Source organism: Salmo salar, chromosome 06 (assembly GCF_965601325.2).
Source record: "Salmo salar chromosome 06, fSalSal1, whole genome shotgun sequence".
Taxonomy (NCBI): Eukaryota; Metazoa; Chordata; class Actinopteri; order Salmoniformes; family Salmonidae; genus Salmo; species Salmo salar.
Window position 1 is genome coordinate 54,590,840 of NC_138296.1, and position 13,800 is coordinate 54,604,639.

The 13,800-nt window shown below is 44.7% G+C and overlaps 1 protein-coding gene across 2 annotated transcripts; it reads right to left on the reverse strand.

Annotated features, from left to right (window-relative positions):
• Positions 1 to 388: 388 nt before the first annotated feature.
• On the reverse strand, positions 389 to 9,625 carry LOC106599421 (uncharacterized). 2 transcript variants are annotated; one of them, XM_045720697.2, is made up of 21 exons: positions 9,484 to 9,625; positions 9,317 to 9,375; positions 9,151 to 9,231; positions 8,926 to 9,050; positions 8,185 to 8,328; positions 7,834 to 7,917; positions 7,578 to 7,739; positions 7,346 to 7,445; positions 6,911 to 7,131; positions 6,129 to 6,285; positions 5,741 to 5,952; positions 5,350 to 5,470; positions 4,825 to 5,021; positions 4,604 to 4,718; positions 4,222 to 4,391; positions 4,028 to 4,125; positions 3,756 to 3,886; positions 3,392 to 3,581; positions 759 to 900; positions 582 to 678; positions 389 to 504 (listed from the first exon to the last, which is right to left on the reverse strand). In XM_045720697.2, the coding sequence occupies exons 1-21, from the start codon at positions 9,504 to 9,506 to the stop codon at positions 431 to 433; spliced, it is 2,703 nt and encodes a 900-aa protein (XP_045576653.2). In that variant the 5' UTR covers positions 9,507 to 9,625; the 3' UTR covers positions 389 to 430. The 2 variants fall into 2 exon arrangements, with proteins under 2 accessions (XP_045576653.2, XP_045576652.2); XM_045720696.2 differs by having other exon boundaries at positions 5,741 to 5,964.
• Between the last annotated feature and the right edge of the window lie 4,175 nt (positions 9,626 to 13,800).

The window sequence follows — 13,800 nt, forward strand, 5'->3', positions numbered from 1 at the left end:
GGAAACCAAGCTAGTGAGAGGTATCAAGGAAAGTTGTAATTTCAGTTGAAAATTAACACCGCTGCGCTCCCTGGGGCCTGCATCCAACCACAGCCCTGCTGGCAAACCACCATCTGCTATAACATTGAGTCAGTTCTTCCTACTGGACATTGGAAAGCTTTTGTTTTCACACCTATTGTTTGTCCTAGACGGGAAATTAGTGTGCAACACTTATCTCCGGTGGATGGTTCAGAGTTCCATGCTTACAAAAGGGTTGATTGATACACGTCAGATGACAAGCCTACTACGTCCACTAAAGTACATGCGCCGTGGTGTTAAATGCAAATCAGATACAATTAAGGTAGCTCCAACGGTTAGGATTGTTGCCGCGCAAGTAAAGCAAACTTAATTGTTATATAGAACACTTTATTTGACATGTTAGAACAAGACATTACACCCAAAGAATGTATCCAGAAGAAACATATAAATGATGTTCCTCAAAGAGGTCTTTGACATGTCGTTGACCTGTTGAGAGAGAGAGAGAGAACCCATTAGTTCAGTTATGGTCTGACAGGGTCTGAAAAGCATAAAACAAGACCGACCTCTTTTCGGGTTGTCCTGATTCACACATTGTCCACTACAGGGGCCACCAGTGGGACTACTGGCATCACAGATGACCACGTCACAATGGACAAAGACCTAGGAATCAAAGATTTTAAAAAAGGGATGATTGCCAGTCAAACAAAATTAACCAATAAAGATTGGGTGAACTTTGTTACCTGGCCCCTCGGCTCAACCGCATCCTCAGCGAAGGAAAACATATGGACCTCAAAGCGTTTGACGTGAGGGGGGAAGTGGACCCTGGCATCAGCTACCACCGGGTGGAAGACCACACGGTATGGATCCTCCGGGTTCTCACAGCTGCCAGTGTAGAGAGAGGGACTAAGTTAGGCACAAGAAAACGCTGTAAACCCCAACCGCCTTGTGTACGAAGTCTTATGGTGGTGTCACGACTGTCCTGTGAGGATCAGATCAATTTACAGGAGAAGTGGGTTCTTTCTCCCCCTCCAGTATGAACTAAAGGAATGTCTTTGTTAACAGGCTTTTCCCACCAAAACTCTTTTACCTTTGTCTTGAAAAAAGACAATTCTACATCCAACATGTATATTCAATTACATTGACATGAATGCATTCTCATGTGGTGAGATCTAAATGATCCAGAATGGTCAGACTACCTGAATATTGATCGTGGTTTAACCAAAAGTTGCCGAATATACAGTCGGTATCATCAACAACGCAATCATTTGAATTAAGAATTTCATGCAATTCTTCCGCTGTCGGAAAAATTGGTCACACAAAATAAATTCTACACCCACGGCATCGGATTCACACGTGGAGGACTTCTGTGAAGGGAGCAGCTCTACTATACAAAGTAACCGACGCATTGACAGTTTAGGCACACTTTTTAATTTGCATCTTTGGGAGGTTTCTTGTTTAACTGCCAGATATTAGCAAAAAGGGATTTGTGAAGAGAGACAAACGCCCACACCAGTACAAATCCACTTGATCTGACAGACGATGGCCAGAGCTTTCTCAGGATTTTGCACAACGATTTAAGCCAAGTATGATATAGTTGCACTTGAAGTGACAAATCTGAACTGCCCATTTCATGCACATGTGGTGTCTTTTCCTATGATATACAAAACATTTTCACACTGCTACCATTTAGTAAACAGCTGCAAAGTTACTCCCGTGACAGATGAGCCTTGTGTCCACATGGCCGCCGGAGCAAATTAAAATAGGGGTGCCAAATTTAAGTTTTTGCGACCATTTCCTAAAAACGGCAAAATTGCATGATTTGATAGCGTTTTGCAAACCCGATCCCCCAAATGAATGGTTTTGACCAATAAAGTTGCTTCACTACACTGCATCCAGTTACTGAAAAGGCACCCGCAAAATAAAGTGTCATTTGCCCATCTACCAAAGGTTGCAGTGTCCATTAAAATGTAGAAAAGTCATCTTTCAATATAGTTACCCAATTTCAATTCTTGAGATAAGATGGCAAAGTTAAAAATAGGCCAGCGGTTTCCATCTGTGGCGAAGTGCTCACCCAAATCAATGCTTATGACAAACCCAGCCAGCTACTCTTTTGAGTACTGTGCTGTAACATTTTTTTAGCTAGCAAGATGCTGCCACACTTGACCGTGGTATTTGTTCATGTTTAGCAACTCCCAATTAGCTCATTCCCCAGGTACAGGGAATTACATTGAAAGTGGCATCAACTTCTGGGGATCCTTTCAACTGATCCTATTCAGTTTCAAACATTAACTTCCATGCTGCACAGGCGTGTGAACCATCCTTTATGTTTAGTGCAATAACTGTTTTAAACGCAAGAGGTCACAATTCAACCCAAAACCAATCGGAAAGGCAAGCTAAGCTTGCCAGCCGCTCTTGATTTCCATTCGACTGACCATCAGTTCGGCACAACACTGAACTGTAGCAAACCAAAAGGATAACATTGAGTAAAAAGGTGTAGGTACAGGTAACGCCAACATAGTGTCTTAACCTTTTCACACGCGAGTTCCAAATATCTTCAACAGTCGCCCCAGTGGGAGTTTAGTTTATGCACGTGATGTCAGAATGCACTCACTGTTCCAAAATGTGGACAGATGACCTCAAACCAAGGCACACTACCTGGCAATTTTCTATAGGCCCTTTCAACGTCTAACTTTGCCTCATTAATTCCCAAAAGTAGCCCATTTCACGAGCCGGCCAAACTTTCCTTCAAGAGAAAGCCCAAGCATACAGACATTTGCACATCTAGTCAGAACAGGCCTGGCACATTTATTGCATTCCTATCAAAGTGCCTTATTTTCTGTGTAACGCATTGTCCTTTCTACTGTAGCATACCGTAAGTATAATGTACTTAACGTTTTATTCAGACAATGCGGTTTAGAGTCGTTTGTTGCATCATACGTTCTGTTCCAATGGTACGCTGCAGGGACCCCTCAGTGATAACAAACATGTGATCGTACGCGTAAAAAAATGGTTAATAGGGCCACCACGAACCACAATAGCTTCAATGCACCTTGGCATAGATTCTACAAGTGTCTTGAACGCAACACCATTCTTCCACGAGAAATTCCATCTTTTGTTGATGGTGATGTGAAACGCCGTCTCAGGCCCCACGCCAGAATCTCCCATACGTGTTAATTAAATTGGGTGGAGATCTGGTGACAGACCGCATACATTGTTTTAATGCTCAAACCATTGTGACCACTCATGACCTACGGATGGGGGCATAGCCACGGTAGCCAAAGTAAATGGCCTGCCAAGCATGATCGGTTGCTAATTACTCAGGAACCACACCTGTGGAATAACACTTGTTTAGGCCCAAAAAACAACAAGTTACCCATTAATGATGAGATTCCACCGGGGTCGGGAGTCGCGGTCCTCGTTGAGGGTGGCCCAGCAGTGGTCAAGCATCAGCGCAACCTTGGGGTCAGAGGACCTGGTCAGCTCCACCTCAAAGTGCAGAGGCTGTTTCAGGTATTTCACCACTGGATAGTCCTCCTCCTGGTAGAACGTGTTATACGAGGCGTCTGGAACACAGGACGAGACAACCGGGGTCGTGTTCAGTGGGCACAAAACAGCGAGGTACCATCTGAACTTGTCCATTGAGAAAGGCTCGTTTATCATATCCTGTTGTGCCGCGATGAACACTAATCACTTATAGCAAACGCTACTAGTAATATATCATATTTGTGCACGCTTACCCTGAGCGAGTCTCATTCTGACCATTAGTCGACCCGTCCCAGTCTCGGCAAAAGGCTCGTTGTCACGCGGCCTGGTGAGGAAGGCCAATGTGCGAGTGATGTTGACCACATAGTAGCAGGAAACCTTTAACCTAAAAAGAGGGATGTAGGCAACTTCAAGCAGTGGAGTGGACACACTGGTAGTAGAGGCACAAGTATTGAGCAATTGGTGAAGGAAGAAAAAACTACTATAAAAATCTAATAGCTACAATTGTGATGCGTAATGCACTCACTGATATTCGTCCTCTGAAGACGTCGTGGCATTCAGCTTCACCTCAAGTTCATCTGGCAAGGAGATTTCGTTCTCATACAGCATCACATTGTTGATAAACTATGTAGTAGAGGGGAATTGACTTATTACAGCCTGCAGAAGCAAACAGTCCGTAAATACACAGTACCCATCACCTCAGGGTAATAGTCATTTTACCTTCCTGGTGGTGCCACAGGAGTTGACAGTGAAGTGGAAGTAGGCGAAGCGATCGTCGCTGTAGGTGGGACCACAGGCGGGGTCGCTCAGGGTCAGTTGACCGGGGTTCAGATTGGGAGCAGACTCCACCTTCACCGCCAGCGCAGTCATCGTCCCATTAGAGAAACACTCTTGGAGGGGGGGGGGGCAAAAGACATGTAGCTATCAGACCTGGATTCTGTGTTAATTGAGCTTGCCAAGCACAGTAGAACCAATGGAATAGCACCAAAAGTGCAAACCATGCCCATCTGGCACTACTATTAGACTCAGTATTTCCAAGGAACCCAGGTTTGGTAACCATGTCATACGACTATTTATCGGAAGTAATTGTTTGAGAACCAACCAGTCAGCGTTTTGAGGAAGCTGCAAGCCAGGGAAAAGTATTTGATGGTCATGTTGTTGTAAGGATTCAACAGAGCCACATCCAGTCTGCTCCTGACAGAGGACGAGTGAACCGACTGGGAACCAGTGGGAGAGTTCATTAGTCCAATATTGTATACAGGGTAAGGAAAGCGAGGCTAGCTGCAGCAATTTAGGTTAACATGTTTTGGGAGAGCATCGTACCTCAAACACTGCGTCCGGCGAAGAGAAGGGCAACGTGATGGTGAAGTCTGCGTCGCCCTCTGTTAAATACTGTTGAGCAAGCTCATGGTTAAGCAGCCGCTTGCCAACCAAGACCACGAAAAAGGGCTCTTGGTTGCTGTAGTCCACAGTGATGTGGAAGTTCTCCTGATCACAGTTGCCAGTGACTGAGGGTGGCACTACAAGGACAAACAGGGTTGTGTTCATTAAGCACAAAAAACAGGACTTGAACTTGTCCAAGAAGAAACCCTTGTTTTCGGTTGCAAAATCTTTTGCTACGGTGGGACTGAATAAACACGATCCTGGAAAATCAGGAACAGGACACTGGGTCCAAATACTCTAAAGCTTAACATTTTCTTTGTAGAGAGACCGCGTAGGAAAAGCCTACAGTATGGCTAGTTGGGCTCTCAAGTCCACCATGTGGCTTTCACTGCCAATTTCCTTTCAGGGCAATCATTAACGAGAGGAAACCATTCAACAGTAGTTTGGCGTAGTCCAGTTACATACCAATGTCCAGCAGTACAGCGTCCACAACGGCAGAGTGAGAGAAAGGAGCGTACTCTGGAAAGACGACCAGGCCGTAGATCAGCTGAAGAGTGAAGGTTGTGACACCTTGTTCCACCCTTTTCTGTAGTGAAGTTAAAAGCATCATTGTTGTAACAGAACTCTAGTCAACATCAAGTGACAACCAAGCACATATGGGGACTATTAAAACAATGTTGCCCTCATTCCTCTAAATCAAGCACTATTGGCAAGTGAATGCATACAACTGCCAAAATAATGGAAACACTTGAGTAAATGAGGGATACAAAGTACATTTGCACCATCATTTCTATTTTGTTGGTGGCCCACTTATTAGGGCATGTAGCGTGTGGCTTTGCATTTAACAGAAACACACCTCCTTAAAGACCACCGGGTCTGAGAAGGGCACCTCCATCCTGAAGGTCTTCAAGGTGTTGTCCAGGGATCTCTGCTCCTGAACATTGAAGCCTCTGGCGTTGCACTCTGCAACAGTTAGCACCATGGTGGGAAAGGTGATGTTCAGCAGCTCCACATCAAGGTTGAAGGTCCCCAACTCAAGCACAAACACTGCCTGCTCAGGAACCGTGTCTAAGGGCGTGTCTGTTCATTGGCAAACATTTTGAAATGCGGTACAATGGAAGTCGAAAATGGACATTTGTTATTGGAGAAGTCCGGGTATTGCCTCCCCGTTTCAGTCTTGTGCCTAATGAACAACCCAGGCATCCCAAATTACCATAGGCACCATTTAACTAAACCAGACTCACAGTTGCGAACTTGTGGAGGCCTGGCCATCGGAGGTGTTGTGATAGGGAAGAGGACTTTGTATCTGGTGTCCTCGTGTGCGACCTCCTCGATCCACAGCAACTCAAGCATGGGCTCAATGGTGTAAGTGACAAAGTACTTGTCATCCTGAATATGGCTCTGTAAGGGAGACGAGTGATGCATTCAGGCTGTAATACACAATTGGAGTGCCAAAACAGGTTTTTAAAAAAAGCCTACCGGTTATCTGTGTGGTTTGTCCTCCAGCCGCTCGTAATTTAAAGACAAAATATCCAAAGGAAAGTATTGTTTACCAGACTTTAGAGAGCTGGTAGGTATATGGTTGTCAACTTGCATTTTCAAAGCAACCGACACGCAAATGTAAACAGTAGCCGAGTGTAACCGAGCGTTGCTTGCATTCAGTTGCCAGTGGCAAAGCTACCGGCTCCCTAAAAAGCCTGGTAAACAATACTTTAGTGTGGATATTGGTCTCAAATTTCAAGCGGTAGAGTATGTTTAAATGTAATTTTATGCAACATTCACACGATTTTGCAATCCAATGTGTCAGGCTGTATACACACCCACCGATCCATTGTATATTAGCCTGATTAAGCAGACAATTGCTCAATAAGAAACATTTTACACAAGACAACGTTTCTAGGAGTTTACCCATGAGAGATGGCAAAGGGTTACTGCAAAGCACTGACAACTGCTGCTGTAAAAAGGGCTCTACAAATAGATTTGACTTAGAAATTAAACAGGAACATTTTAGTCATCCAACGCTGACCTTGAAATAGCCGCCAACCGCCCCCACCGGAATTTCAACAATAATATGAGCCTCTGTGACTAAAACCGAGTAGTTTCTGGCAGCCATTTCCTCAGTGTCCAGCCTCTTAGCGTCAATTCCCATGTACACCTCCAACATGGTGAAGGCATCAGAGGAGAAAAGTGGGTCGATGTGCTTGGGCATGTACCAGGTGATCACTTCTGGAGTAAAGGCCACTGCCCCTGCAGTGAAACAAGAAGCCAAGTGCACATCATAACAGAACATTTTGCAACTGAAAACAAATGTGCCATTATTGAAAAAAAGTTCATCCCATTCAAAGACATTGTCCCAACTGAACACTACATAACACAAACGAAAGTCTTGTCTGGAGCCAATTAAGAAATGGGTTTATAGGTTCTTAAATTTGCCAAGTTAGTCCATTATTTCACACTCAACCTGGTGTTGGACAAACAGCCGTGGCATCTACGCGAGTCACCAGCCACTTCTGCTCAAAGAAGGTTGAGGTTGAGAGCACCCGCATCGGAACCCCAGCTACCTGTTCAGGGGGCAACCACACCAGGGCCGTGTTCAGTAGGGCACACCGTATTAACAATATGTTGCAGAGTTCAGGTAGGGCCACCGTTTGCTCTACTGAACATGACCCAGTTCATGGAGGAAGTGAGCTTACATTCTGGAGGTATGTCTCCTCTGCATTATGAGGGCTTCTTAACACCAGCCGTGTGGGAGTGTTGGCTATTGCATAGCCCTTTCTTTGGACCTCATCCACATTCATGACCTTCTTGCTAGGACTAAAAACGACTGCTGTCATTTTGTATCCTGAAGCAACAGCCTGTCTCAGGAAATGGAAACGTGAATTAAACAAACGCACATTTTGTTTAGCGCCATCCTGTCATTTTGTAGTGAAATTACAGAAACATGGCTACCTCAGCTCCTCTCCTTGCTTTCGGGCCTCCAGTGGGCTGTTCAGGGACGGTTTGGATGTCTGGAAGAGTCCTTCTGACAGACACCTAGAGAAGAAAGGCCATTATTCCCTATGCATTTTCTCCCTCCCATACAATAGGAACGCAATCTGTCCACTCGCCTCCTTAAATGCACTGAGAATAGGCCAAGATTCCTCGCCGCTAAAGTTGTCCTATGTGCATTTTGAAGAGGCGAGAGGAATTGAGAGACGGTCAAGACACAGAAGAAATGAAACACTGGACAATTGTAGCTCTAGACAGATCATTTAAGCTCCACTGTAAACATCTCCGTTGGGGCATGCTCTGCTCACTTGCCTCCATGTAGTTGCGGTCGCACAGAATCTCTCGGGAGGTCCAGGGGGTGTAGCTACAGGTTTTGCCCACTCTATACACAGGGTCTTCAGTCATGTGGTTTCCTGGCAGCCTGAACTGCATGACCAAGCTGAACATCTTATCATCCTAAAATTAAGGGGGGAAAAAAAAAAGCCTCATTATATAGCAGAAAACAAATAATTCAGTTGACATTCATGCAAGTTAGAGACTGTGGCTATATGAATGCAGCTGCCACTGTATTGAAGCCACACTACAGGAGAAGAGCTCAGTAGTACACATCACTGCAGTCTGTATCAGAAAGTTGGCTGGCCCTCCATAAACTTCTGCTGTACCTTACTTCATCGTTAACTTAGAAGTAAGAGATACCAGACCCAGTCTCAGGGGTGGCTAACTATGGAGATCCACAGAGTTAAGTAAAACTGCTTAAATGTTTCTGGCACCGTACTTCTAATAACCTCCATGCTCTACGGCAACTCAGGCTGATTGAGGACCTTTTTACTGAAGAAAGTGTTTGTTTTCAATTATTTCATCTAGTGATGCAAATATTGACTTGTATCTTTGTGTATACAGGGCTCATCTGTAAAAGAGCCTGGCCTCAGCATGACTCCGTGTCAAAGGTTAAATAAAATGACGTTGTTACATTACGGGGTTGCAATTGCAGTGACACTGAAAGGCAAACTGTCCATTTGAAGTTAGAGCAAACACTACAGTGCTTAGGGTTACCATGGTCTGGGAAAAGCAGTTTTGAAGAGAAGCAAAAAATATGGCATTCCCCATTGGGTCAAATTTAAAGCTGAATCCACACTGAGTAGCAAGGCCAGGCGTCAGGTTTATGATTTGTGTGTCATCTGGAAGGGATGGAGATGGTGTGAACACAACAGTTGACAAACAATATCAATCCATGAATTATGAAAAGGAGAGAAAGAGAATCATACGAGACAAACTCACTGAAGACAGCGTCGACCTCTTCAAAAAGAGGAGCTACACTCAGACGAATAACGTTACCAAGGCATTCAGCATTGAGGTCATCTGGAATGGGAAAGCTTAGTTAAAAATCTAAAAAATATATTGTCAAACGCTTAGTGCTTGAATTTGCAGGGTGCAAAATGCATACTTATAGAAGGCGTCTGTTGTGCTTGTATGCCCACAGCTGCCATCAATAGGCAAAACAACCTGTAAGGCATTTGACAAATTATTATGATTGATTGATTAAAAAAGGAGGAAGAAGACAACTCAAATGTTTGCGTCGCATAAGACTCTTCTAGGCCTGCTACTACTTACCCTGAGCCAAGGAAATTAACCATTGTAGAACAGAACTGTTTTGATGAAATACACAGCTACAGAATCTAATATTTGACCCAAGGTGTGCAGCCTACAGCCCAGGGGTATTCTACTTTTACCCTATGACAAAGGCTTCCCACACTCAGTCACCTGAACCCCAAAGGGCTGCACATTTTCTTTTTATTCCCCTAGCCCTACAAAGCTGATTCAAATAATCAACTAATCATCAAGCTTTGTTAATCTGAATCAGCTGTGTAGTGTTAGGACAAAAACCTAAATGCACACCAAGTTTGGGAAACGCTGCCCTACGAGCCTGCTGGTTTTCTGTTCTAACTGATAATTGAGGAAAATAAGAACAATCCGAAATTTCTTTTTGATACTGTCGCAAAGCTAACTAAAAAGCAGCATTCCCCTAGAGAGGATGGCTTTCACTTCAGCGGTAATAAATTCATGAACTTCTTTGAGGAAAAGATCATGATCATTAGAAAGCAAATTACGCACTCCTCTTTAAATCTGCGTATTCCTCCCAAAGCTCCGTTGTCCTGAGTCTGCACAACTCTGCCAGGACCTAGGATCAAGGGAGACACTAAAGTGTTTTAGTACTATATCTCTTGACACAATGATGAAAATAATCATGGCCTCTAAACCTTCAAGCTGCATACTGGACCCTATTCCAACTAAACTACTGAAAGAGCTGCTTCCTGTGCTTGGCCCTCCTATGTTGAACATAATAAACGGCTCTCTAACCACCGGATGTGTACCAAACTCACTAAAAGTGGCAGTAATAAAGCCTCTCTTGAAAAAGCCAAATCTTGACCCAGAAAATATAAAAAACGAATCGGCCTATATCGAATCTTCCATTCCTCTCAGAAAAAGCTGTTGCGCAGCAACTCACTGCCTTCCTAAAGACAAACAACGTATACGAAACGCTTCAGTCTGGTTTTGGACCCCATCATAGCACTGAGACTGCACTTGTGAAGGTGGTAAATGACGTTTTAATGGCATCAGGACCGAGGCTCTGCATCTGTCCTCGTGCTCCTAGATCTTAGTGCTGCTTTTGATACCATCGATCACCACATTCTTTTGGAGCGATTGGAAACCCAAATTGCTCTACACGGACAAGTTCTGGCCTGGTTTAGATCTCATCTGTCGGAAAGATAGCAGTTTGCCTCTGAATGGTTTGTCCTCTGACAAATCAACTGTACATTTCGGTGTTCCTCAAGGTTTCCGTTTTAGGACCACTATTGTTTTCACTATATATTTTACCTCTTGGGGATGTCATTCGAAAACATAATGTTAAATTTCACTGCTATGCGGATGACACACAGCTGTACATTTCAAAGAAACATGGTGAAGCCCCAAAATTGCCCTCGCTAGAAGCCTGTGTTTCAGACAGAAGGAAGTGGATGGCTGCAAACTTTCTACTTTTAAACTCGGACAAAACAGAGATGCTTGTTCTAGGTCCCAAGAAACAAAGAGATCTTCTGTTGAATCTGACAATTAATCTTGATGGTTGTACAGTCGTCTCAAATAAAACTGTGAAGGACCTCGGCGTTACTCTGGACCCTGATCTCTCTTTTGAAGAACATATCAAGACTGTTTCAAGGACAGCTTTTTTCCCATCTACGTAACATTGCAAAAATCTGAAACTTTCTGTCCAGAAATGATGCAGAAAAATGTATCCATGCTTTTGTTACTTCTAGGTTGGACTACTGCAATGCTCTACTTTCCGGCTACCCGGATAAAGCACTAAATAAACTTCAGTTAGTGCTAAATACGGCTGCTAGAATCCTGACTAGAACCAAAACATTTGATCATATTACTCCAGTGCTAGCCTCCCTACACTGGCTTCCTGTTAAGGCAAGGGCTGATTTCAAGGTTTTTCTGCTAACCTACAAAGCATTACATGGGCTTGCTCCTACCTATCTTTCCGATTTGGTCCTGCCGTACATACCTACACGTACGCTACGGTCACAAGACGCAGGCCTCCTAATTGTCCCTAGAATTTCTAAGCAAACAGCTGGAGGCAGGGCTTTCTTCTATAGAGCTCCATTTTTATGGAATGGTCTGCCTACCCATGTGAGAGACGCAGACTCGGTCTCAACCTTTAAGTCTTTACTGAAGACTCATCTCTTCAGGGGGTCCTATGATTGAGTGTAGTCTGGCCCAGGAGTGTGAAGGTGAACGGAAAGGCTCTGGAGCAACGAACCGCCCTTGCTGTCTCTGCCTGGCCGGTTCCCCTCTCTCCACTGGGATTCTCTGCCTCTAACCCTATTACAGGGGCTGAGTCACTGGCTTACTGGTGTTCTTCCATGCCGTCCCCTAGGAGGGGTGCGTCACTTGAGTGGGTTGAGTCACTGACGTGGTCTTCCTGTCTGGGTTGGCGCCCCCCCCCCCCCCCCTTGGGTTGTGCCGTGGCGGAGATCTTCGTGGGCTATACTCGCCCTTGTCTCAGGATGGTAAGTTGGTGGTTGAAGATATCCCTCTAGTGGTGTGGGGGCTGTGCTTTGACAAAGTGGGTGGGGTTATATCCTGCCTATTTGGCCCTGTCCGGGGGTATCATCGGATGGGGCCACAGTGTCCTCCTGACCCCTCCTGTCTCAGCCTCCAGTATTTATGCTGCAGTAGTTTATGTGTCGGGGGGCTAGGGTCAGTCTGTTATATCTGGAGTATTTCTCCTGTCTTATCCGGTGTCCTGTGTGAATTTAAGTATGCTCTCTCTAATTCTTTCTTTCTTTCTCTCTCTCTCTCTCGGAGGACCTGAGCCCTAGGACCATGCCTCAGGACTACCTGGCATGATGACTCCTTGCTGTCCCAGACCTGCTGTTTTCAACTCTCTAGAGACAGCAGGAGCGGAAGAGATACTCTCAATAATCGGCTATGAAAAGCCAACTGACATTTACTCTTGAGGTGCTAACTTGTTGCACCCTCGACAACTACTGTGATTATTATTATTTGACCATGCTGGTCATTTATGAACATTTGAACATCTTGGCCATGTCCTGTTATAATCTCCACCCCGCACAGCCAGAAGAGGACTGGCCACCCCTCATAGCCTGGTTCCTCTCTAGGTTTCTTCCTAGGTTTTGGTCTTTCTAGGGAGTTTTTCCTAGCCACCGTGCTTCTACACCTGCATTACTTGCTGTTTGGGGTTTTAGGCTGGGTTTCTGTACAGCACTTTGAGATATCAGTTGATGTAAGAAGGGCTATATAAAGAAATTTGATTTGATAATGAATTACACCCACCTGGTGTCCCAGGTCTAGATCAGTGCCTGATTAGAGGAGAACAATGAAGAAATGCAGTGGATCTGGCTTTGAGGCCCAGAGGTGAGTTTGAGGGTTATAGCTGTTCCTGCTCCTCACACTTCACCGTTTGAGTAATTGAATGAGGGGGTTGTGTGTGTAGTTGGGTTTAGCTCGGCTATTAGACTACTCTTTAGTAAAGGTCGAATAGTCTATTGTTCAGCTATTAGCCCAACTATTAGCACAACCGAATGGCTCGCTTGTGGGCGTGCTGGCAGGATAGGGCAGCGTCTTCAGTTGCGCGTCAAGAATTCTGCATACAGTAGCACGTTTGTATGAAGGTGTGGTTAATCACAGGCAAATTGTTATATGCTATGGAGGTACATTTGTGTCGAGAGCAAAACCTTTATTTTCAAATAATTCTTCTGAAAGCACATTCCCGCCCCCGACACAAAAGGATGTCAAAGCGGACACCTACGAAGATGGCATCTCAGGTAAGCGGCACTGGGCTGTATTGACGCATCCTAAAAAATGACATGTGCTGCTTTAGATTGAACGGTCATATCTCAGTTATTGTTTTCTTTACTTTCAGAGAGCGAGCTGACCTGAGGACCAGGCAGTGGAAGCTTTATTGCTGGCATAAAAAGTGTCCATAACCAGAGGTAATTAAACTGTTCTGTTTTTTTTCTCCATGTCTGCCTGTCTTGTTGTACATGGAACCTGTCTCACATGCATGAATTACAAAACCCTTAAGATGTCAGCTGCTAATTTACTCCACATAAACACAGCCATTTTCACTGGACTATCTGTTGCTGCCAAGTCATGATTTCCCTGGGGGTTAGCCTCACAATAACCAAGTGGTGAGAAACACAGCCCTCTATATTTAAATATTTCAGGTACACTCTGAAAGAAGATACTGTGTGACGCAGACACCTGTTGGCATTATCCTCGTGGGTCTGTTTTTCAGCTTAAAGTACTCTGTAGCCACTAAATCCTCTAGGTTATATCAGCTGTTTTGGTGAACCCCTCCCGCATCTGAACTGGCTGACAGAGGGCACAGAATGATCATAGGTG

Bases quoted from the DNA above. Each gene is read 5' to 3' on its own strand.
- LOC106599421 (XM_045720696.2), bottom strand. From the start codon at position 9,506: ATGGTTAATTTCCTTGGCTCAGG. The intron at 4,719-4,824 runs GTACGATGCTCT...ACTGGTTCCCAG, and splicing joins CGCCGGACGCAGTGTTTGAG to TCGGTTCACTCGTCCTCTGT. The intron at 901-3,391 runs GTAACTTGTTGT...CTACACTGGCAG, and splicing joins TGGAATCTCATCATTAATGG to CTGTGAGAACCCGGAGGATC.